This window comes from Gopherus flavomarginatus, chromosome 7, assembly GCF_025201925.1.
Source record: "Gopherus flavomarginatus isolate rGopFla2 chromosome 7, rGopFla2.mat.asm, whole genome shotgun sequence".
Taxonomy (NCBI): Eukaryota; Metazoa; Chordata; order Testudines; family Testudinidae; genus Gopherus; species Gopherus flavomarginatus.
Window position 1 is genome coordinate 82,537,933 of NC_066623.1, and position 26,611 is coordinate 82,564,543.

Sequence of the window (26,611 nt, forward strand, 5' to 3'; positions counted from 1 at the left end):
TTTTTTTTTCCCCCTTTATTTTTTTAGTTTTTTTAAAGACTGAAAACAACTTGTTCTTAACATTTTGACCAAAGATCAAAAAAATAAAAGATTATTAATGGATACTGAGACATTTTGTCAAAAAAACTGCTTTCACTGGAATCATTAATTAAGAAAATTAAGAGGTGTTTTAGGACTCAAATTGCTTAAATACAATATTGTAGAGGGGAGACTGTTAGAAATATATGATTTTTCCAAATGTAATGTGATGGCTCTAGAACAGGGGTCTCAAACATACGGTCTGCGTGTGGCAGTTATTTTCTGCAGCCCGTGAGGCCCTTGCAGCCCCACCCCCCGCCGCCCTCCTCCAGCGTTTACCTAGACCGGCTCTGGCCTGACAGCACCGGGGGCAGGGCAGGCTCCCTCCCTGCCTGCCTGCGTACCCTGCCCCAGCGCCGCTTTGGGAACCGGACGGAACCTGCAGGAGGAGGGGCACAAGGGTGTGTGTTGATGTTGCTTCAGGCACCGCCTCCAGCAGTTCCCATTGGTGGCGGTTCCCCATCCTTGCTAATGGGAGATGCTAGGGGCGGTGCCTGAAGCAACAGCAACACACACACCCCGTGCCCCTGCTCCCCCACTTTCCAGCCACTTCCTGGAGCAGCGTGGGGGCAGGGCAGGCAGGCAGCGAGGGGGTGGGGCCAAGGGCGGCCAGGGGGGGGGGGAGGTGTCAGTTATGGGGCCCTCAGGCCAATGTACTAGTCCTCATGTGGCCCTCGTGGTCATTTGCGTTTGAGACCCCTACTCTAGAAAGCCATGCTGTATTCCTCTCCACCTCTCCCTCAACGTCCAGCATCAAATTAACAATCCTTTTGGAGCCTCTCAGTAGTATTTTTGAAACAGTGAGTTCACTACAAAGCAATATAAGAATGGTCCTTTCTCCAGTGGACTCAGCTTTTTCTACACGATGATATCAGCCTAGTAGAGATGACCAGAAAGAAATGATGAAACTAAAAACTTATTTACGCCCCCATAGGTCAGGGAGCGATTTTATTTGTGCTCTTCTAGATGGTCAAATGTGTTTGCACTTTCCAAACACCTATTATTATTATTTATATAGTGCTAGAAGTGTGGCAGGCACTATAGCTTTGTGTTCAAAAATTACTCGGATGTAACAGCAGCAGGTTACCGAACATGGATCAATGTCAAAGTCAAACCTTCTCCAATTATTGATTCCTTGTAGCTGTTCAATAAATAATCACATTAGGAATATTAAAGATAGTTTTATGTGATTGCTAACAGAAAGAAACAAATGGACTAATTTAAAAAAAGGATACAAATGGATGAAATTACATCTACATATTACAGAAGAAATACTTTTTATTCACAGAAAACCATGTTAATAAATAAGCACTTACTGATTCTTATACAAAAACAAGCTATAAAAGATGGTTACTCACCTTTGTAACTGTTGTTCTTCGAGATGTGTTGCTCATATCCATTCCAGTTAGGGGTGCGCGCGCCGCGTGCATGTTCGTCGGAAGATTTTTACCCTAGCAACACTCGGTGGGCCGGCAGGGCGCCCCCTGGAGTGGCGCTGTTATGGTGCCGGATATATACCCCTGCCGGTCCATCCGCCCCTCAGTTCCTTCTTGCCAGCTACTCCGACAGTGCGGAAAGGGGGCGGGTTTGGAATGGATATGAGCAACACATCTCAAAGAACAACAGTTACAAAGGTGAGTAACCGTCTTTTCTTTTTTGAGTGCTTGCTCATATCCATTCCAGTTAGGTGATTCCCAAGCCCTACCTAGGCAGTGGGGTCGGAGCGTGACGTTGCGGAATGTAAGACCGCTGAGCCAAAGGCGGCATCGTCTCTGGACTGCTGGACCAATGCGTAGTGCGATGCAAAGATGTGGATGGAAGACCAGATAGCCACGTGACATATTTCCTGGATGGGAACATGGACCAGGAACGCGGCAGATGAGGCTTGAGCCCGAGTAGAATGGGCGGTGAGATGGTCAGTTGGGACGTGAGCCAAGTCATAGCATGCCCGGATACAGGATGTCACCCAAGATGAAGGGCATGCCAATCTCTTCCCAACGGATTTCATGCGCTGTGCCACAGCTACAAATAGCTGAGGCGAACGTCGGAAGGGTTTGGTTCTCTCGATATAAAAGGCGAGAGCCCTGCGGACATCCAGAGTGTGCAGTTGTTGTTCCTGACGCAACGGGTGCGGTTTCAGAAAAAAGTCTGGTAGAAAGATGTCCTGATTAACGTGGAAAGCAGAGACCACCTGGGAGGGAGGAATGCCAGATGCGGTCGCAGCTGTACCTTGTCCTTGTGGAATACCATATATGGGGGATCCACAGTCAAAGCTCTAAGTTCCGAGACTCACCTAGCCGAGGTGATAGCGACGAGGAAGGCTGTCTTCCAGGACAGGTACAGCAGCAAGCATGTGGCTAGAGGCTCAAAGGGGGGACCCATGAGCCTCACTAATACGAGGTTTAGATCCCAGGTAGGAGCTGGGCGCTGTCCTGAGGGTAGAGCCACTCCAAGCCTTTGAGGAATCTGGAAACTATAGGGTGAGAAAAGATAGAATTGCTATTTTCCCCAGGATGGAAGGTGGAAACAGCTGCACGATGCACCCTTATCGAAGAGATCGCCGGGCCCTGCTCCTTGAGGGATCATAAATAGTCCAAGATAATGGGGACCAATACACCTTCTGGGATAAAGTCATGCTGGGTGCACCAGTGGGAGAAGCGCTTCCATTTGGCAAGATATGTCATCCGCGTGGAAGGCTTTCTGTTTTCCAGCAGCACCTGCTGCACTGAGGTGGAACAACGCAACACCAATTGGTTCAACCAGACAGCAGCTGTCTGTCATAAACAGATAAGTAAGAGTTAATAGAACAAAAGTGCTTCATATCTCTTTTTCCTGGAAAGGGTTAACAAGAACAGTGAGCCTGGCTGCCACCTGACCAGAGGACCAATCAGAGGACAGGATACTTTCAAATCTTGAGAGAGAGAAGTTGTGTGTGTGCTGTTAGTTTTTGGTTGTTGTTCACTCTGGGGGCTCAGGGGGATCAGACGTGCAACCAGGTTTCTCTCCAATTTCCCTGATACAGGTTCTTATAGATTCAAAATAGTAAGTACTAGGTGATAAGGTGAGTTAGGCTTATGTTTGTTTTCTTATTTGCAAATATGTATTTGGCTGGAAGGAGTTCAAATTTGTATTTTGCTGAAAGAATTTTACTTTGTACTTGAATACTTAGGCTGGGAGGGTATTCCCAGTGTCTATAGCTGAAAGACCCTGTAACATATTCCATCTTAAATTTACAAAGATAATTTTTACTGTTTTTTCTTTCTTTAATTAAAAGCTTTTCTTGTTTAAGAACCTGGTTGTTTTTTATTCTGATGTGAGATCCCGGGGAAGGGGTCTGAATTCACCAGGGAATTAGTGGGGAGAAAGGAGGGAAGGGGGAAAGAAAAGTTAATTTCTCTCTGAGTTAGGATTACTTTCTCTCTCAGGGAGAGACTGGGAGTGGGAAACAGAAGGAGGGGGAAAGGTGAATTTTCCTCTCTGTTTTAAGATTCAAGGAGTTTGAATCACAGTGATCTTCCAGGGTAACCCAGGGAGGGGAAGTCTGGGAGAGGCAATGGTGAGGGAAAGGGTTTACTTTCCTTGTGTTAAGATCCAGAGGGACTGGGTCTTGGGAGTCCCCAAGCAAGGTTTTGGGGGGACCAGAGTGTACCAGGCACTGGAATTCCTGGCTGGTGGCAGCACTACAGGTTCTAAGCTGGTAATTGAGCTTAGAGGAATTCATGCTGCTACCCCATCTTTTGGACGCTAAGGTTCAGAGTGGGGAATTACACCATGACACTGTCAGATGAAGGGACTGCAGATCCGGGTGGTGAAGCCTGCCGAAGTCCTGCGTTATGAGGTCCAGGCAGAGTGGCAGGGGGATCGGGTCTGCCAGAGAGAGGTCGAGCAGCAGGGCGTACCAATGCTGTCTCGGCCATACCGTAGCGATCAGTATTAGCTGGGTTCTGTCCCTGCGGAGCTTGAGTAGAACTTTGTGAACGAGAGAAAATGGTGGGAAGGCATAAAATAGGTAACCTTTCCACGGAATTAGGAACGCGTCCGAGAGGGAGGCTGGGGAGCGACCTTGTAGGGAGCAGAACACTTGGCATTTCCTGTTCTCTCGGGAGGCAAAGAGGTCTATGTGGGGAAAGCCCCACTTCTGGAATACAGAATGGAGAATGTCCGGACAGATGGACGACTCGTGCGACAAGAAGGATCTGCTCAGTTGATCTGCGAGTGTGTTCCGGACTCCTGGGAGAAAGGAGACTACCAGGTCTATTGAGTGGGCTATGCAGAAGTCCCACAGATGAATCGTCTCCCGACAAAGGGGGGAGGACCGTGTCCCTCTCTGTTTGTTTATATAATACATGGCCGTTGTGTTGTTCGTGAACACAGCAACACAACGGCCCTGCAGATGATGCTGGAATGCTTGGCACACTAGTCGGACCGCTCGCAATTCTCGGACATTTATATGTAACGTCAACTCCCGAGATGACCAAATGCTTTGAGTGCGAAGGGGCCCTAGGTGAGCACCCCAGCCAAGAGATGAGGCGTCCGTTGTTAGGGACGTGGAGGGCTGCGGTGGATGGAACGGCAGACCTGCACACACCAGGGATGGCGTCCGCCACCAGTCGAGGGAGCCTAGAATGCTCGGTGGAATTGTGAGTATAATGTCTATGGCGTCTCTGCCCGGACGATAGGCTGAGGCAAGCCAAGTTTGAAGAGGACGCATACGCAGTCTGGCGTGCTTTGTGACGAATGTGCATGCAGCCATGTGACTGAGGAGGCCAAGGCAAGTGCGGGCAGAGATTGTTGGGAAGCTTTGAAGTCTTTGTACAAGGGAGACTATAGCCTGAAAACGAGGTAGAGGCAAACTGGCCGTTGCAAGAGTGGAGTCCAGCATGGCTCCAATGAACTCTATCCTCTGCGTAGGCACCAGAGTGGATTTTTCTAAATTGATTATCAGGCCTAAACGCATGAATAGGTCCTTGATGATGGTCACATGACTGGTGACTTGTGCCTCGGAGGTCCCTCGGATAAGCCAGTCGTCGAGGTATGGGAAGACATGTATTCGACGACGATGTAGGGAAGCGGCGACTACTGCCATACACTTTGTGAATACCCGAGGGGCCAAGGAGAGGCCAAAGGGAAGGACGGTAAACTGATAATGTTGATGATTCACCACAAAGCGCAGATACCGTCTGTGCAGGGGGTAAATTGCAATGTGGAAATATGCGTCCTTCATGTCAACAGCGGTGTACCAATCTCCGGGATCCAGGGAAGGAATGATGGTTCCCAGGGAAACCATGCGGAACTTGAACTTTTTTATGAATTTGTTCAGTCCTCGCAGGTCTAGGATAGGCCCCCTTTTGCCCTGGGGATTAGGAAATATCGGGAATAAAACCCCTTGCCCCTTAATTCCCCCGGTACCTCCTCTATAGCCTCGATTGTAAAGAGCCTCCGAACCTCCTGCAGGAGGAGTTGCTCGTGAGAGGGGTCCCTGAAGAGGGACGAGGAGGGGGGTTGGGAGGGAGGGGGAGAAAGAAACTGAAGATGGTATCCAAACTCCACCGTGCGTAGGACCCAAAGATCCAAAGTTAATTTGGACCACGCAGGGAGGAACGGGGAAAGGTGGTTGTAGAACTGAAAAGGATCCTGGGAGGCAACTGGTACACTGCTCTCAGGCGCACCCTCAAAAGTTTGATTTGGGTCCCACTGCTGGCTTGGTGGGACCGGAATTGTTACCCCCTTGAGGTCCAGACTGACGTCTGTGGTTGGTATGACCTCGTCTTCTGGTAAAGTCTTGCCTCAGCCTAGGCGGGGGGTATAGGCGCTGAGGTTGGGAGCGGAAGGACTGTCTTTGAGTCTGTGGCGTATGCATTCCCAGCGAATGCATAATTACGCGGTTGTCTTTTAGACTCTGAAGCCTAGGGTCTGCCTTTTGTGAGAACAAGCCTTGGCCATCAAATGGTAAGTCTTGTATAGTATGTTGAAGTTCAGGTGGCAGGCCTGACACTTGCAGCCACGATATACGTCGCATGGCTATTCCAGAGGCAACTGTTCTAGCTGCCAAATCGGCGGCATCCAGCGAGGCCTGTAGGGAGGTCCATGCTACTCTCTTTCCTTCCTCCAGGAGTGCTGTAAATTCCTGGAGGGAGTCCTGTGGGACCAGCTCTGTAAACTTCCCTACCGCGTCCCAGGTGTTGTAGTTGTACCTACTCAGGAGAGCTTGTTGGTTTGCTACCCTGAGTTGGAGACCTCCCGCGGAATAGATTTTCCGTCCCAACAAGTCCATTCGCCTGGCCTCCCTTGATTTAGGTGCAGGGGCTTGTTGGCCGTGGCGCTTCCGTTCATTGACTGACTGTACAACTAGTGAACAGGGAGGGGGGCGCACATATAGGTACTCATATCCTTTGGAAGGCACCATGTATTTCCATTCGACCCCTCTGGCTGTGGGCGGGATGGATGCCGGGGACTGCCAGATGGTGTCTGCTCTAGCCTGGATCGAACGGATGAAGGGGAGAGACACTCTAGCTGGTGTCTCCGCCGACAATATACTTATTACCGGGTCTTCCACCTCTGGAACTTCCTCTACCGGCAAGTTGATATTCTGGGCAACACGCCGCAGAAGGTCCTGGTGTGACCTGAGGTCAATCGGAGGCGGGCCTGATGATGACGTCCCCGCTACTGCCTCATCCGGAGAAGAGGAAGATGACAGCCCAAGGATGAGTGTGTCCTGTACTGACTCCTGATCCTGTGGGACCTCCAGAGCCGGAAGATCGTGCGGGTCCGGTGCGTGAGTCTCTGCGTCCATGCGATCCTTCTCTACACGGTACCGGAGAACGGTACTGGGAGTCGTACCGGTGCCGAGAGTGAGACCAGGACCTGCGACCAGCGCGGTGCCGGGCGGTCGACTAGTGCTTTGAATCTCTGTGCCGAGACCAGCTGTGAGAGGTACGGTGCCGTGAGTGGTGCCGGGACCTGGACTGGTGCTGAGAGTATCGGGACAACAACCAAGATCTCGAACGGTGCCGCGAGTACGACCTGTACCTAGATGGAGACCGATACCGTGACTGCGAGCAACGTCGGGATCAGGATCGATGACAGGACCGAGAGTGCCTGTGGGACCTGGATCGTGACCGGAGACGTGAGGATGGTCTCATCATGGCGGGCTTGCCTAACGATTGAACAACCCGCACCAGCGGTGCCGGGGGCTGAGGCAGCTCGGGCTCCGTCAAGGCAATCAACTCCCGTGCCATGGACAACGTCTCCGGCGTGGAGGGCATGATAAGCTCAACCACGGCATGTGCCGGGGAGCTGATAGGCACCGGACTCAACGGCTCTTGTGAGGCCGCAATCAACGGTGCAGAAGACTTCGGTGCGGCGGCAGTTGGCGGTGCCGAGTGGTCCAACTTAGTTGTACGCTCTGACTGCGGCACAGATACAGGAGCCGCAGGAGTCTTATGTTTCTTGCTCCTTGGAGAGAGAGAGAGAGCGGTGCCAGACAGGAGCTTGGGCCGGTGAAGCCTGGTGTCGAGGAGCCTTCACTGTAGCCATGCGCTCCAGTGCGGAGGCACTTGTCCTCGGTGCCGCAGTCAGTGCAAAAGATGGAGGAGTTAGAGCTGCCTCCCTCAAAAGTTGCTTTAGACGAACTTGCAGATGTGCCACTTGTCTGCGAGGTGGGATTCGCCCAAGCACTTTAACCAGGAGTCATGAGGGTCTCCTGTGGGCATCGGCCTATGACAGGCCGAGCACGGTTTGAAGCCCGGTGAACCGGGCATGGGCCCCGGTACCAGGTGAGGAGAAGGGGCTAACCTCCGATCCCCCTTAACTATATACAAATGACTACTATGAAGAACAATGACTACTATGAAGAAAATAGACTAATTAGAACTATAGAAAATCAAACTATATACACAATAACTATAAAAACGAGCAAATACCTAGGGAGGTGGAGACCAGCTAAGCCACACTCCACTGTTCCAACGACAGACACAGGCGGTAAGAAGGAACTGAGAGGTGGATGGGCCGGCAGGGGTACATATCCGGCACCACAGCAGCACCAGGCCGGCCCACCAAGCGTTGCTAGGGTAAAAATCTTCCGATGAACGTGCACGCGGCATGCGCACACCTAACTGGAATGGATATGAGCAAGCACTCGAAGAAGAACTTAATATTATCATGAACAGAATCTCAGCTTCTAGTCTTACACATCTACTGCACAAGTATTCAAACCATTTCATAGTGAAGACCACATCATAGCACAGAGATTGTGTAAGAAAGGGAGGTGGTCCCTGGGACAAACACACAGACCTCTCCTCCTATTCAAAAGTACATACCATCACTGTGCCTGTTACAACTGCTTACATGGAAGAATTATTAGGAAAGTAATATTTTTTAGCTTCTTTTAATACAATCTATACAGCCCTGCAAATTCGCTTCATATCCACAAACCATTTTTGCCGATAGTGGATCAGATGCAGCTACAACTGCGCAGGGCTCTACTCACCGGTGGCACCTGGCCCGTGGAGTCCAGCTCGGGCAGCCCAGGGAGCACAGCGTGCTCGGGGCCAGTGGTCAGCAGCCAGTGGCTGGGGCTGGGTGAGTCAGGGCTGTCCAGCACCCACTTGCTGCGCCGCTTCCAGTCCAGCAGCTCAGGCTCCTTGGACAGCGCCAGCATCCTCATCATGGCCTGGCCCAGCAGCAGCTCTGGCTACGCTCGCCTGGTCTGCCGGCTCCTGAGCAGCAGGGCCCGCCCCTGGCCACCGGGGATTGGAGTGGGCGGGGCCCTGGCACCCCACTCCTCTGCCCCACTGTGATGCAACACGCACTGCTGCTGCCGCCATGTGCCACCGCTCAAGCATAGCACATGTGACACCCTTCCCCCAACCTCTCCCCTCCACGTTGCCCCTTCTCCTCAAGGCCCTGCCCCTGCGCGGTTCCTTACCCCTAGTCTCCACCCTCGCATTGCCTCTTCCCTGCAAGACCCCGCCCATGCCTTTCTCCCCCCATCACTAGCCCTTGTGAGAGGGCTTGCTGCTGCAGGCGCGGATACAGGTAAAACACGGCTAGCGGATCCGCAGATGCGGATCCAGATACTTTTGTATCCACACAGAGCTCTAACAATCTAGCAGCTAGAAACAAAGAAAGGAGGCACCACCTGAAAAATCAACTCTCCACAAGCTACCAGCTACTGCTCAATAAACCACAGTTGGGAAGTTATACGTTCATGTCCATGCAGTAGATCTGGACACCCCAATCATCAGAAAGGAGCTGTACCAACTAACACTCAAATGCTCCTTTCCTAAGGACTTAGAGTAGTTCAAGATCTTTTCACACAATTGTCTTTCATCAGCTCAGCTCTAAGCCAGATCCCCTAACTGAACTTTGATACCATGTATAGAAAATGACTAGAGCCCCGTATTTTTTCAAATACAAAATTACATGAAATAAATTGAAAAAACAGCAAACAAAACAAAAAATTCATCTTGCAGCAGAAGCTCCTGTCCCACGTGGTATGACCCAGCCCCTCATTCAAGGCACTGCAACCTGGAGCATGGGGCTGCAGTGTCACTCAGGTTTGGCCTGGTCGTTCCACCATCACGACAGGGCAACAGTTGGGTTAAATTTGAGTAACTGGCTTTGTGACCTGGCACACGGGGGTCACAGTTGGCCACATTCTCTCAAGTTTGCCACCACGACAGAGCGGTGACCAAGACAAATCTAAGCAGTGCTCCAACACCCAGAGCAGGGAGCCAAGCCCAAACCCAAGGGAAAGGAGGTGCCACTGCAGAGTGAGTGCAGGGTGGGCTTGTTCTGCAACCTCCCACACCCAGGAGGTTCCTGACCCGACCCTTCCCATGCAGATAAATGAAATAACACAAAATTCCTGAAAAATAAAACAAAACTATTAAAAATAAAAAGAATTTCATGGGGCTCTTAAAATTGCCTCATGAACTGCCCCATTCCTTTCCTATGATGCTTTCATGCTGCCACACTTCAAGTATATGCAGCTAACACTCCACATTCTATCACAACAAACATAGCGATTTGTCATACAATGCTTGAAAGGCATTAATCGTTTATAGTAAATATGGAATTACAAAAAAAAAAAAAAAATCAGTTGAGTGCCAGCCTGTATCAAGTGAATTTGCACTATACCTCCCTCTTAAACAAATATTTGATAAGTACAAGTGTTAAATGAACAAACAATACATACCAAATGATAAACCAACTTTTCACTTTAATGAATAAAATTTGCTATGCACTACTATTTGATGAATACTGTAAATAAACATATTTTAAAATGGTAGTCTATGGAGTAACTAGTTAGTTAACATTTACAGCATATTGCTTGATTTATTCGTACAAATGATAAAAAAGGATCCAAGTAAGCAAAAGTTGGGAGAAAATAATATTCTACAATAATGAGACATCATTTAAAATTTCATTTTATTTAAATTAGGCAATAACTCTGATCATTGAGATTTAGGGGAAAAAAATAGAATTTGCTGCCCTTAAATTTAGTTTCTATTGTTTTAAAAAATGTTCAATTCCACATGAAACGAAAGCTCTGACCTGTAGTAATAACTAAAAATAACAACACTTTGTACTTATATGGTGCCCTCCATTAGAGGATCTCAAAGCACTTGACAAACATTAACGAATTAAGCCTCAAACAATTATCTGAGGAAGGGAAATATTTCTCCCATTTTACAGATGGAGGCAAAGAAGTTAATTTACTTGCCTAAGGCAAACAGGAAGTCCACAGCAAGCCAGAAATAAGATTCAAGTTTCCTTACTCCTAGCCCAGTACCGTAACAACAAGACAATACCTCTCCCCCAGAGGAAGTAAATAAAAAAAATCTCAATTTTGGATTGTAAACCACAGACTGAACAAGTAACTGCCAAGAGAAGATGGGTTCCCAGTGTGCAAATATACAATGACAAAGATCAGCTACGACCAGTTTGGATACACTCACGTGACCCAAGTCACAGGGCAGAAGCAAACTGACCATGACAACAGGAGCAACAGAAGAGAAGAAAAAGAAAGCTATCCAAAATCTCTCATTTAATTGTTTCAACATTCTACTGCTCTATCTAGGAAACGAACAGGCAAACAAGAACAGCGGACTATAAGCCATTAATGTATTTACAATCTGGTGAGTCACCTAAAAGGAATTATGATGTTGTTATTCTCATCTTGGAATAAAATTGTAAGTACAATGAACAGCCAACAGTTTACATTTATGGGAATTAACTGCAATAAGAGTCAGTGTTGAGGGTCAGCATTTTAATGAAAACCTTCTGTTTTCATCATTGTAAGATGCTATTTTCTCCTCTCTTTCCTCTCCGCATACAGTTGGAAGCACTGACATGGATAAGAAGATGAATCCATAAACTTTCTGCCAAGACAGCACTGGGACTGGGATATGTAATCTCACTAGAGGCAACTGAGGCAAGCTGATTGGAATTTCAGCCTTCACTGACCAATTTGTTTTCTAACACAAGGAAAAAACTGAATAAGTCTGGCCCTCTCACAATTTTTCCTACCAACAAAAATTGTACATCATCATAAACAATCTGTGTGCATGCATTATGAACAAAATATTCTGAAAAAAGTTATAAGTGTTAGTATATGAACTTCCCTTCAATATAGAATTACTGAGATAATCAATGAATGGCTTCACTGAATAGGCTAAGAAGCTGTTCTGCTAATGTCACAGAGAAAGCATCCAACTACTACACAATATGCACTAACCTAGTATCAGGAGTAAACAAACAAATGACTCTTTAGGGCAGGCCCTTTTTTCTAAGTTGCTACCTTAATTGAGTGTATCTATCTTTAGACTCCACAATCAATACTATTTTCTGTTTTTCAAACATTTGTTAGAATGTTAGCAGCCCACAACACAGTTATTACCTAGGGAAGGGGAAACAATCTCCAAACATAGAAATTAAAAGATGGGTAATAGATTTGCCCATATTCTCACTTTTTCCCTCCCACCATTGTGATGCTGTAATTTGCACTTCCAAAGAATCATGTCCCAGCCATCACTTTGACAGGATTTCTCTTTGAAGAAATCCTCTGCATCACTGAGATATGGAAGCCTTGTAATTTCAGACAACCTCCTGCTATTCTCAATCAGAAAATCAAACTGGAAGTAGTAGCACTTAGACTCCCTTGCGATAGCCAGCTCTCAGAATTGTGAATAAGGACTCTGGCAAGGAAGGTAGAGACATTTTTTCCAATGCTAAGCATTCCATAGCACTCCAGGATTTGTAACATCCTACGTATAGTTGCATGGACTTCCTTGAAAATCATCCAGATTTACAAATCGACATACATTCACAAGGCTTCACAACTAAAATCAGGAACAGACGTAATTCTAACAGCCATCAAGTGATTAGCAGTGTTTCAAATTGGGTGGGAGAGGAACCTAACAAGATTCTGAAAGGGATACATAAAAATATGCACACATTTAGTCAACTGACAGCAGAAAATCCCTTAGCTGAACATCTATGGCAGTATTTTTGCCAACTCAGAACATAAACTGATGAAAAATCTTGGGGCCAGTGACTCACTCTTCCTGGAAAAAGTAGCAGAAAGGATCAGATACTTGTGAACAAGACAATTGCTGGAAAGATACAGACAAATATTTCTAACTAAAACAAAATGCTGTTGGAGTAATAATTGGACCTGTGGGCTCTTCAGCATGAAATTTTCTTCTGATGTTTTCCTCATTGGGTCACAGCAGAGGGTATGGCTATGTCTACCCTGGCACTTTCATCAGTAAAACTTTTGTTGCTCAAGGGTGTGAAAAAACACAACCCTAAACAACAAAAGTTTTAACGACGAAAAGCACCACTGTGGGCAGATCAATTCACACTGAGAGATTAAACATTTTACGCAAGATCATACTCATTAAAGCACTGAGATATTTAAACATCTTACCCAAGATCACACAGAAAGTCTCTGGCAGATGCAGAAATAGAACTTAGATCCCTGGACTCACAATTCTTCCAGACTACACTTTAGCCACAAGAACCATCCTCATCGCATTTCATCGCACAGCTCAAAGAAACCTGTATGTCCAACTAAAGAGGATCACTAAAGGCCTGGTCCACACTACAGCGTTAAATCGATTTAAACAGCGTTAAATCGATTTAACACTGTACCCGTCCACACTACAAGGCACTTAAAATCGATTTAAAGGGGTCTTAAAATCGATTTCTGTACTCCTGCTCAACAAGAGGAGTAACCCTAAAATCGATATTACTATATCGATTTAGGGTTAGTGTGGATGGAAATCGAAGTTATTGGTCCCATTCTTTTACTGAGCTACCCAGAGTGCATCGCTCCGGAAATCGATGGTAGCCTGGGACCATGGACGCACACCACCGAAGTAATGTGCCCTAGTGTGGACGCGTAAAATCGATTTTATAAAACCTGTTTTATAAAATCGATTTTATTAATTTCGATTTTACTCTGTAGTGTAGACGTGGCCTAAGAGGCTACTATTTAGCAGTTCTTGGACAGAGAGAGGATGCAAACGGAGGCATGGGAGAACATACTGAAAAATATCTATAGGAAATCCGAACATTAGATGAAATAGTGTTCTTCACACTGTATGTGTGAACATACTAGCAAATCAATTCACAGCACATTAAGATTTAAAACTAAAGAAACATTTCCTCAGGCTAGAGGATTTTTTTTTTTAAGTTTACAGAACACCTATCACAGATTTCTAAAATATTGTTTTACAATAATAATCAGGACTGGCGATTCTGACAGTTATGAGGGACTAGCTATATATATTACACACACACACACACACACACACACAGAGTAAACAGAACAATTAGTCTGTGGAAATCATGCTGCATGATATGACTGAGGCCAAGAGCTCAGATGGATTCAGTTACGTTGCATAGTATATAAACTGTAAGAAATACAAACCCCCATTCTTCAGAGCATTAGCCAACCATTAATCAATGAGGTTAGGAAGAAACCTCTCAAGTGTGCAGATTACTCTATGCCTGTTCACTATGAGGATTCTTGTACCTCCTTTTAAGCATCTAGTACTGGTCTCCATCAGAGACAACACGCTGGACTAGACAGAACTGTCATTAGTGTGAATCGGTGTAACAAATTCTTATTTGCCTATTTGTATTTGTCAGAAAGGTTATAGTTCCAAACCACTAAATATTAATTGATAAACACTTTCTTTACTGAAAATACTTGCATGAAGAAAATTTTAGGCTCATAAAAGTCAGATAAAGTACAACTGTATTAATTCATGGTAACAACTGGGAGACTCATTGCTAATTAATGAATTTTGAAAATTAGCAAGTAAGGACCAGATACTGAGAGTTAAGGAGCACTCCAATTCTTGCTGATTAATGGGAGTTGCAGTTAATCAGCACCACTCAAATGACTTCAGCCAAAGCCCACTGAAGTCAATGAGAAGATGCTTACTGACTTCAACGGACTTGACCTGATTTTGAGTCTGATCAACAGTAAAAATAACCAAAGATAAGTGCATAACAATATATACTTTGTTCTTGTATTTGGTCAACTGTAGTTTATTTTTAAATTATGAAAATACTTAAAAGTTTATTTCACAATGTACTTGGCACTTTCCTAATATGGAAGGAGGCATGAATTCCTTCCCAAGGCACTCACAGCAGTATACTGGTAAATATTCTATAGCACATTCTGCAAAAATGATGAAGTCTTAGTAACATAAAGGATCTTATTCCAGCTTGAGTTCTTAAATATTTGCAAAGAAGGGGAAAATGCCTAGATTTAGTATAGATTAGTGAGGTTCTAATTAATATATTTTTCTTCTGTTACTTTTCACACCTAATGAAAAAGGCCCAGTGTTAGACTTCGTTTTATTAATGAATTTGCAACAACAACAAAAGCCCTGATCGTGCACTGTGCTCCATGTAGGCAGACCACAATGCCCTTGGACTTTATTAGAAACTCCCATGTCTTTGGAGCTCACTGCATGATTGGAATGGAAGTGAGTACATAGAAAGATATTTCATATTTAGCTTAACTGAAAAAACTCCAAGAAGAAAATTAAAATACAAAAAATATATAAAAATAGGTAACTTGTATGCTTTTTTATGTCACGGAGGAGGAGAATTCCATATGCACAAAAGCATGCTGAAACGTTACAGTATAAAATAAGGTCTAAATATTTTCAACCGTTCTGACTCACAGAGATTAATTTAACAAATCAGGTTCTATCATTTCCAAACATTTCAGCAAAAACAGCTAGTAATGAACTATCACCTCTCTATTTTCATCTTGGATAATGTACACAGCAGGCATGAAACAATGCAAGTTATGCAAGAGGATGAAAGTAAAATAATACCTACCAATGCTGTTTTTAACCATTAAGGCTCCAGATCTGGAAAGACTTAAGTACATGATTAACTTTACACACTGTGGGTAGTCTCACTGAAATCAGTGTGTAAAGTTAAGCATGTGCTTAAGTCTTTCCAGATATGAAGCATAAATGTGTAACCATCTCACAGCTACTGAACTGAGCATGAGCTCACTACATACCCAGTACACAAATTTAAAATTTACTTAAATCCCTGAAAAATATATTTGCTTTAATAAAATAGCAGCATTTTTCATCCTATAATTAAATATAGCAGTAATACTTTGTCATTACATGTTATCTTTTGTCAGAGGAGCTCAGATTTACAAATATTAATTATCCTATACGAAGTGGATATTAGTCAATTTTACAGATAGGGAAACTGAAGGACAGAGTAATTCACACAAGAACATAAATGGTGACAGCTAGATAAGTTGGGAACAGAACCCAAGACTCCCTGTAGTCTGGTCTAACCATCAGACAGTGCATCCTCACCAAGACAGAATGACAAATAATATTTTAAACTTTGTAAAGACATGTTGTCATAAACAGATAGTTAAGGGTTAACAGAACAGAAGTACTTCATGTCTCTTTTGCCTGTAAAGGGTTAACAAGTTCAGTGAGCCTGGCTGTCACCTGACCAGAGGACCAATCAGAGGACAGGATACTTTCAAATCTTGAGGGAGGAAAGTTTTTGTGTGTGCTGTTAGTTTTTGGTGGTGGTTCTCTCTGGGTTCTGAGAGTGACCAGACGTGCAACCAGGTTTCTCTCCAATCTCTCTGATACAGTCTCTTATATGTCCAGAATAGTAAGTACTAGGTAGATAAAGCGAGTTAGGCTTATGTTTGTTTTCTTTATTTGCAAATGTGTATTTGGCTGGAAGGAGTTCAAATTTGTATTTTGCTGAAAGGATTTTAATTTGTACTTGTATACTTAGGCTGGGAGGGTATTCCCAGTGTCTATAGCTGAAAGACCCTGTAACATATTCCATCTTAAATTTACAAAGATAATTTTTACTGTTTTTTCTTTCTTTAATTAAAAGCTTTTCTTGTTTAAGAACCTGATTTTTTCATTCTGGTGAGATCCCAGGGGACTGGGTCTGGATTCACCAGTGAATTGGTGGGGAGAAAGGAGGGAAGGGGGAGAGAAAGGTTAATTTTCTCTCTGTGTTAGGATTACTTTCTCTCTCAGGGAGAGTCTGGGAGGGGGAGAGAGAAGGAGGGGGGAAGGTGAATTTTCTTCTCTGTTTTAAGATTAAAGGAGTTTGAATCACAGTGATCTTCCAGGGTAACCCAGGGAGGGGACGCCTGGGAGAGGCAACGGTGAGGGAAAGGGTTTACTTTCCTTGTGTTAAGATCCAGAGGGTCTGGGTCTTGGGGCTCCCCGGGAAAGGTTTTGGGGGGACCAGAGTGTACCAGGCACTGGAATTCCTGGTTGGTGGCAGTGCTACAAGTAGTAAGCTGGTAATTGAGCTTAGAGGAATTCATGCTGGTACCCCATCTTTTGGATGCTAAGGTTCAGAGTGGGGAATTATACCATGACACATGTGCATTTAGAATATGCTGAGGGGTGACCGTAGAAACAAATACACTAGTGAGAATAAGGCTATTCAGGGAAAACACTCTTAAAAATGGATCAGAAACTTGTAACAAGATATGTGAGTGGGGAAATAATGGAGATGGATCAATTTTTTATGCATCATGAAGAAAAACTGTAGAAGAAAGTAGTTCTATAGATATGTCATCTTAAACTAACAAGCCTTTTTACTATTTTTGGTTAACATTATTTGAAAGGAATGCTGTCAAATAAGAAAAATGTACATATATATGTAAGCACTAACACACAACAGGAAGCATTCTGTTCAGCCAATACACACGCATTTTTGGTGTGCTAAGGTACAAAGTGTATTTCAGAGCAACCAATACATGCATACATTACCTGAGACACACAAACTCTGGAGAGTGTAGTACTTATAAAATGGTTTGTTTGCAAAAAATACCCACATTTAAATGATGTAGAAAACATTAATTCACAAAAAAAAAGTTCTAGTGTAGTATGTCTGATACAGCTATGGACTATGAAGACTATTTTAAAAAATTGTAACTACAATGTACATTTAATACTATAATTGTATAATCTCTAGTATCAGTACAATTGTATAATCTCTAGTATCAAAGAAATACAACACAAACATAAGGTGTGTTGGTTTCCTTTTGTTTAATTCACTAAGACTTCTCTCCAGTTCATCACCTCTACCTACCCACCATTATTCTTAAGTAATCAGAAGCAGCATCTGGACTTGAGAAGAAAAGCCAACTTCCAGCTGCCCATGCTACTCAGATTTTTGAGAGTAGCAGGCCTTCAAACAATAAGCAGCAAAAGAAAGAGATCCTATTCAAGCACAGGGAAAAAAGTTAAGGGAATTTTAAATATTCACACACATTAAATTGCATTTGTTTAATAAAACTGCAAAATTATCAAAGATTTATATTTAAAAGTGTTACATATCCATGTGGTGTGGTGATCTAGATGATGAATAGGCTGTGTATTCTCTTTTGCTCATGTACAACAGCTTTATTTCTGAAAATTTCCCATCGTTACTAGCCCTGGTGCAAGTACTAGCAAAGGCAAGACTCCAGGCAGCCAGGTGAACTTTCAGTACTGTTTCATCTAAACCTGCTCAGAGCAGGTCTATACAACAGGGTGGATGAAATACTAGAAACAGCAAGTGCCCTGTTTACACTAACGCTCCAAGTCATCACTATCCGTGACTATTGGGGCTGCAGTGGGGTTAACAACAATCTGAAGATTTTTTTTTTTTTTTAGAAAAAAGGCTAGTGTGCACATGGTCAATGTGCGTACTCTGAGAGTGACAACTGTATGGGTTCTGGACTTCTATGGGTCAATCAGTTCATCCCTTTCACCCACTGCTTTATCTAAATATAAAAAGATATCATAAATCAGTGGTTCTCAAACTTTTGTACTGGTGATCCCTTTCACATAGCAAGCCTCTGAGTGTGACCCCCCCCTTATAAATTAAAAACACGTTTTTATATATTTAACACCATTATAAAATGCTGGAGGCAAAGAGGGGTTTGCGGTGGAGGGTGACAGCTGCCCCCCTAAGGGGTCCCAACCCCCAGTTTCAGAACCCCTGCCATAAATTTTTCACATCTGCCCCTCTGAAGCTTAACAAATATTGATTTTTTTTCTTAAATGTTTTTAGCCTAGACTGAAGTGGCTGTTCTCATAAAACACTTTAATTTATGTTTTGTCTTATACCAAAACATCTTTATTTTCACATGAACTGATATCAGAACAGGTTAAGGAACAGATGAAAGATGTTGCAGTCAGCAGGAGGAACACAAAGCATTGCTTTGGTAGTCACACAGAAAGAAAATGGATTGTTTGTTTTTTAAATATACACTTCTACCCTGATATAACACTGTCCTCGGGAGCCAAAATAATCTTACTGTGTTATAGGTGAACTGTGTTATATCGAACTTGCTTTGATCCACTGGAGTGTGCAGCCCCGCCCCGCCGGAGCACTGCTTTACCGCGTTGTATCCAAATTCATGTTATATCAGGTCACGTTATATCAGGGTAGAGGTGTATATACATATCTATTATTGAGCATTTTAAAAAACACTTAGAGTCTATAGAACTTGCACCATTTAATAATGAATCTCTGTATCCTTAATAAGAGCCCTTACTCTATCTCATGTTTTGTTATTGTAAAGAGGCAGAGTACTCAGCTAAAACAAACAATTATATGAATTTTGCAGATGGGTAAGAATGGCAGGGTCAAACTCTATGCTTAAAAAGCATGACAGCGTTCTCAAAATTAATGCATATGAACAATTAATGGACTGCAAAATAACACTTAATAGGTAACTGGTAAACTTTAACTGTAAGTTCCCTTGGCCATATCAGTTTATCTTTCAACTGATTTGCCTGCCTCCTATGTACACAATGCTGGTCATTCAAATAAGTGCAATTTCAAGATCCACCTCTTTCATCTATGCCTCTTTACATGTAGGATGAAGGCAATCTTATATTTACTACTCTGAAGGTTTTGAGGACAGCAATTTAACTGTCACTCACAAGTAGAAAGTGAATCTGCTTGAGAATCTGCCCAAACAGCCAAAATCTAGTCGACTTATTTTTTGTGTTTCTAAAACACCTTATAATTGTTTTGGAGCTTACACAAGAAAATCCAGTGTCCTCGTAACACAAAAACCTCTACTTTTCCAAAATACCAAAAAGCTGAAAGCAATAACCCGAAACCTTATCTGAAGATCTGAGCTACACATTTTATTTTATTTTTTGCACAAGTGTGAATTCAATTTAGTTATTTGTGCTGTTAATACAAATTCTATAAATTGCTATTGTTAATAAAATTACCAGAACTTTCACTTATATTTTTTTATTTAGTTTGTGAAGGCAGTGTAGCAGGACTGTTAGCCTACTGTTAGTAGGCAATGAACCAATATTATCATTGCACATAAGAGCCCTAGTCTTGGACTAGGGTGTCCCATTGAGTTAGGTGCTGCACAATGACAGAACAGAAAGATAATCCATGCTCCAAACAGTTTTCTATCTAAGTACTGATACCTCTCAAACAGGTGTCTTATCTGGAATACAATTAACATGTTACACTGTCACATAAACATCCCAACAAATCCCTTGTATTCCATTTAGTATAACAGACCAACTATCAGACGGGGATAAAATGAAGCAATACTGATTAAACAACTTCAAACCATAAAGCTCTAACATTTATTTTTCCAGTAAAGTGTTTTTACCAGAAAAATTGTCTTTTCACTCCACACTTTCTTCTTAAACAAATAAATCAGTATATAGTAGGGGTTTCAATTAATTGCAGTTAATTCATGCAATTAACTTGAAAAAATTATTAGCAATTCAAAAAATTAATCATGATTAATCGCAGTTTTAATCGCACTGCTAAACAATGGAATACCAATTAAATTTATTTAATGTTTTTGGATGGTTTTCTACGTTTTCAAATATATTGATTGAAATTACAACACAGAATACAAAGTGTTCACTGCTCACTTTATATTATTTTTATTACAAATATCTGCACTCTAAAAATGATAAAAGAAATAGTATATTCACCTCATACAAGTACCATAATGCAATCTCTTTATCGTGAAAGTGCAGCTTACAAATGTAGATTTTTTTTTGTTACACAACTACACTCAAAAACAAAACAATGTAAAACTTTACCATCTACAAGTCCACTCAGTCCTACTCACTGTTCAGCCAATCACTAAGACAAACAAGTTTGTTTACATTTATGGGAGATAATGCTGCTCGCTTCTTATTTACAATGTCACCTGAAAGTGAGAACAGGTATTTGCATGGCACTGTTGTAGCCGGTATTGCAAGGTATTTATGTGCCAGATATGCTGAACATTTGTATACCCCTTCATTCTTCCGCCACCATTCCACAGGACATGCTTCCATGCTTGTTAAAAAAAAAACCATTAATTAAATTTTGACTGAACTCCTTGGGGGAGAATAGTAAGTCTTCTGCTCTTTTACACCCGCATTCTACAATGTATTTCATATTACAGAAGTCTCGGATGATGACCCAGCACATGTTTGTTTTAAGAACACTTCCATGCAGATTTGACAAAACGCAAAGAAGGTATCAATGTAAGATTTCTAAAGATAGCACTCGACCCAAAGTTTAAGAAACTGAAGTGCTTTCCAAAATCTGAGATGCATGAGGTGTGGAGCATGCTTTCATAAGTCTTAAAGGAGAAACACAGTGATGCGGAAACTATAGAACTCAAACCACCAAAAAAGAAAATTAACTTTCTGCTGGTGGCATCTGACTCAGATGATGAAAGTGAACATGTGTCTGTTCTCACTTCTTTGGATTGAGCAGAACTGGTCATCAGCATGGACTCATGTCTTCTAGAGTGGTGGTTGAAGATGAAGGGACATATGAATCTTTAGCACATCTGGCACGTAACTATCTTGAGATGCCAGTGCCATGAGACCGGCTGTTCTGACTTTCAGGTGACATCGTAAACAAGAAGCAGGCAGCATTATCTCCCATAAATGTAAACAAACTTTTTTGTCTGAGTGACTGGCTGAACAAGAAGTAGGACTGAACGGACTTGTAGACTCAAGTTTTACATGGTTTTATTTTTGAATGCAGGGGTTTTTTGTACATAATTCTTCATTTGTAAGTTCAACTTTCATGATAAAGAGATTGTATTACAGTACTTGTATGAGGTGAAATGAAACAAAATACTATTTCTTTTGTTTTTTACAGCACAAATATTTGTAATAAAAAATAAATATAAAGTGAAAACTGTACACTTTGTATTCTGTGTTGTAATTGAAATCAATATATTTGAAAATATAGAAAATAGCCAAAAATATTTAAATAAATGGTATTCTATTATTATTTAACAATGTGATTAATCATGTGATTAATTTTTTTAATCGCTTGACAGCCCTAATCTATAGTAATCATCATCGTAATACCTAGCTCTACCTATGACAAAAGGCATTTAAAATTGGAAAACTGAGCCCTTCTAGACAGTAGGATTTTTTCCCTAAAATTTCCCACCATTGCAACCACCACTGTGCCATTTGTAGTAACAATGGCGGGCACACTAGTATAGAAAAAGTACCATATCATGTTGATTCATCCTGAACTGGGTTAGACATCATGGTACTTAAAATACTGGTGGTTACCTGGAGCCCTGTCCACTCTAGCAGTCCTTTTACAACAGAGGTGGACAAACTATGGCCCGTGGGCCACATCCAGCCCACGAGACTGTCCTGCCTGGCCCACGAGCTCCTGGCCCGGGAGCCTAGCCCCCAGCCCCTCCCCTGCAGTGCCCCCTCCCCTGCAGCCTCAGCCCGCTCGCTCTGCTGCCACTGCCACAATGCTCTCTCTGGGCAGCATGACTGTGAGCTCCTGGGGCAGTGCAGCTGCAGAGCCGGGCCTGACCCAGTGCTCTGAGCTGTGTGGTGGCGGCAGTGGCGTGGCCTGGCTCCAGCCAGGACGTGTTGCTGTAGTGCCGCCAGCCATCAGTGCTCCAGGCAGCACAGTAAGGGGGCACGGAGCAGAGGGGTTGGATAGAAGGCAGGGGAGTTCAGGGTGGTGGTCAGGGGGCGGGGGTGTGGATAGCAGCTGGTGCAGGAATAGGGGGTTGAATGGGAGCAGGGATCCCGGGGACGGCAGTCAGGAAGGGGGGGGGGGGTGGATGGGGTGGCAGGAGGCAGTCAGGGGCAGGAGTTCCGGGGCAGTCAGGGGACAGGGAGAAGGGGTGGTTGTATGGGGCAGAGGTCCCAGCGAGCTGTCAGGAATCAGAGGGATTGGATGGGGCGGCTAGGGTCCGGGGATGGTCAGGGGACAGGGTGTGTGGATGGGGCAGGGGTCCCAGAGGGGCCGTCAGGGAACAGGGTGGGTTGGATGGGGCAGGAGTCTGGGGGTGGAGGGCAGATAGGAGGTTAGGGCCAGGCCAGGACCCCCTCCTCTAACCAGCCCTCTACACAGTTTACAAAACCCGATGCGGCCCTCAGGCCAAAAAGTTTGCCCTCCCCTGCTAACTACCATTAGCAGAATTAAACTGCTTGTACTAATGGTGGAAATTTTTACAACAAAGATGTAGTGTGGACACATAGGAGAGGCTACAGCCTGGGTTGCCGCCATGCACCCTTTGTACAAAAAGTACCACAGGAAAGTAACAGCCCTATACTCAGTATTATGCTATAATACTTTAGGTCGTTATTATAGAATAATTATATATAGTGAGAGGCAAACCTCAAAATTATTTGCTTGTGGGACTCTCCTTTTTTCAAAAACAGTGAACTGTTCTGACAATTATGTGCCATCAATAGGCATGTATAGATACAGTCCTCTCTCTTCAACGTCCTGTTTAAGTAACTACAGTTCTGATCCTGCAAATACACGAGAGTAGCTTTACGGATGTGAGTTGTCTCCAAACTGAATGAGACTGCTCAGGTGCCTAAATACACACGGGATCAGACTTTACTTACATTACTCACTAATCTCTCTTCTTCACCACAGCACCTCCTGCTATCTACTGCTAGCCCATCCCCAGCAGCTCAGCATTCTCTGAGTCCTCTGACACAGGATACCAGGCACAACTGACTCGCACCAAAAGGGACTGAACAAACTGGAAAGTCCTTTTCACCCCTTTCCTCACTCACCAAAAAAACTTGTTTGTTGATATACTGTTGTGGGTTCACAAAAAACTATTCTAAAGGCACTTACTGTCATCCCCAATGTCATCTCCCACCAGCTGCCCCTCATTACCACCGACAAGCCACGGCAGTGATGGGCACTAGAATGCATGCAGCACTCTCCTAGAGCCCCATCAACTGCCATTTCCACACACCACTGCCCAGCATCTACCCTATTCCCATCCCAATACCCAGTCCCCAACCCTCACGCTATCTCCTATCTCTATCCCCCTACTGCCCATCCCCAACCTCCCCTTCCCATCTGAATCCCCCTCCCCAGTCCTCCTCACTGCCCAACCAAGCCATCCCCTTCCCAAATCCCATCCCAATCCCCCTCCCCATCACTCTCCACTGCCCATCCCCAATCTCCCCTTTCCATCCCCCTCTCCATTATTCCTTTCCCATCCCAATACCCCTCCCCAGTCCTCCTCACCGCCTAGCCAAGCTCTCTTCTTCCATTCCCCTCCCCGCTGCCCATCCTCAACCTCCCCAATCCCCGTCCCCAGGGCTCCCCGCTGCCCATCCCAAACCTCCCCAATACCCCTCCCCAGGGCTCCCCGCTGCCCATCCCAAACCTCCCCAATCCCCCTCCCCAGGGCTCCCCGCTGCCCATCCCAAACCTCCCCAATCCCCCTCCTCAGGGCTCCCCGCTGCCCATCTCAAACCTCCCCAATCCCCCCCATCGCTCCCCGCTGCCCATCCCAAACCTCCCCAATCCCCGTCCCGCCCCCATCGCTCCCCGCTGCCCATCCCAAACCTCCCCAATCCCCCTCCCCAGCGCTCCCCGCTGCCCATCCCAAACCTCCCCAATCCCCGTCCCCATCGCTCCCCGCTGCCCATCCCAAACCTCCCCAATCCCCGTCCCCATCGCTCCCCGCTGCCCATCCCAAACCTCCCCAATCCCCGTCCCCAGCGCTCCCCGCTGCCCATCCCAAACCTCCCCAATCCCCGTCCCCAGCGCTCCCCGCTGCCCATCCCAAACCTCCCCAATCCCCCTCCCCATCGCTCCCCGCTGCCCATCCCAAACCTCCCCAATCCCCGTCCCCATCGCTCCCCGCTGCTCATCCCAAACCTCCCCAATCCCCGTCCCCATCGCTCCCCGCTGCCCATCCCAAACCTCCCCAATCCCCCCCATCGCTCCCCGCTGCTCATCCCAAACCTCCCCAATCCCCGTCCCCATCGCTCCCCGCTGCCCATCCCAAACCTCCCCAATCCCCGTCCCCAGCGCTCCCCGCTGCCCATCCCAAACCTCCCCAATCCCCCTCCCCAGCGCTCCCCGCTGCCCATCCCAAACCTCCCCAATCCCCGTCCCCATCGCTCCCCGCTGCCCATCCCAAACCTCCCCAATCCCCGTCCCCATCGCTCCCCGCTGCCCATCCCAAACCTCCCCAATCCCCGTCCCCATCGCTCCCCGCTGCCCATCCCAAACCTCCCCAATCCCCGTCCCCATCGCTCCCCGCTGCTCATCCCAAACCTCCCCAATCCCCGTCCCCAGCGCTCCCCGCTGCCCATCCCAAACCTCCCCAATCCCCCTCCCCAGCGCTCCCCGCTGCCCATCCCAAACCTCCCCAATCCCCGTCCCCATCGCTCCCCGCTGCCCATCCCAAACCTCCCCAATCCCCGTCCCCAGCGCTCCCCGCTGCCCATCCCAAACCTCCCCAATCCCCCCCATCGCTCCCCGCTGCTCATCCCAAACCTCCCCAATCCCCGTCCCCATCGCTCCCCGCTGCCCATCCCAAACCTCCCCAATCCCCGTCCCCAGCGCTCCCCGCTGCCCATCCCAAACCTCCCCAATCCCCCTCCCCAGCGCTCCCCGCTGCCCATCCCAAACCTCCCCAATCCCCGTCCCCAGCGCTCCCCATTGCCCATCCACCCCCACTCACCCGCTCTTTCGGCCCACTCGCCCCCTCCCCAGTGCTCCCCACTGCCCACCCCAAGCGCCTCGGCCCGGCTGCCAGGGGGCGCGAGGGCCACGGGCCTGTCCCTCCTCTCGGCAGCCGAACAAAAGCCCGCCAGCCCCCGGCCCCGCTCCCCCGGGAGCCCCTCGGCAGACTAGGAGCGGGTGAATCCCAGACACAATGAGGCGCCAGCAGCGACTCACCCACAGCTCCGCGCCCCAGCTCATGGCGGCTCCGCGGGCAGCGCAGGCTGCAGGGAACGGGGTGCGGGGCGGCTGCACACGGCCGGGGTCTCCTCGGCGACCGCGGCAGGACGAGAGGTGGCTGCGGCGAGTCGGGCTGCGGTGGCTCCACCGGGCTGGGGACAAGGGGAGGGGGAGCCGCGGAGGAGGCTGGGAGAGGGGCGGGCCCGGCTACGGGGGAGGGGAGAGGCCGCCGCTCCCCAGGGAGGCCCGGGAACAAGGTCAGGGCAGCGCTACCTCCTCACGGAACACGGCCCGTAGGGGGGCCCTGGCGCAGCCCTCTAGGGCTCCTTCCAGGGGCTCTCACTATGGGGAGGGGGAGCCAGGGTCTCCCTCCGCGGGGTGGAAATGGGGGGCGTCCTTACCCCCCCAGGGGAGGGAACGTCCCCCTATGGGGAGTCTCGCGGGCGGGGCTTTTAAGAGGGGGTAACTCTCGGGGGTCTCGCTTTAGGGGAGTCTTTTAGCGTGGAAGGCGGGGGAGCAGGTCGGGGTAGACGGGCTGTTTCCCAGCATGAGGAGGGCAAGAGGTGAGAGCTGCTGTTCCAAGGCTCTCTCTGGCAGCCTCCCCCTGCCCGCTCAGGAAACCTGCTGTAAAAGCCCGGAAGAAAGAGCCCCTCCCTTTTTCTCCTGTACTGATCCCAACCCAGCCTGTTCCTAGAGAATCCAGGCACAGGGAGCGATATAATACTTGTTTATTGTCTAATGGTTGTATCAAGTCATCATGCAAATAAAGGAAGTTAAGTGGGATCTTTACAGAAAC

General features: G+C 46.2%; 1 protein-coding gene across 4 annotated transcripts in view; it reads right to left on the reverse strand.

Moving 5' to 3' along the window:
• The window catches only part of FNBP1L (formin binding protein 1 like), a 122,210-nt gene extending 96,235 nt beyond the window's left edge, over positions 1–25,975 (reverse strand). For 2 of the 4 annotated variants that reach the window (XM_050962477.1, XM_050962479.1), the window contains exons 1-2: positions 25,813–25,974; positions 23,743–23,812 (exon numbers count right to left, since the gene is read on the reverse strand). In XM_050962477.1, coding sequence (XP_050818434.1) covers positions 23,743–23,781 — 39 coding nt within the window. In that variant the 5' untranslated portion in view covers positions 23,782–23,812; positions 25,813–25,974. Of the gene's footprint in view, positions 1–23,742; positions 23,813–25,812 lie in introns of all 4 variants that reach the window. The other 2 variants (XM_050962476.1, XM_050962478.1) reach the window with 2 other exon arrangements.
• Between the last annotated feature and the right edge of the window lie 636 nt (positions 25,976–26,611).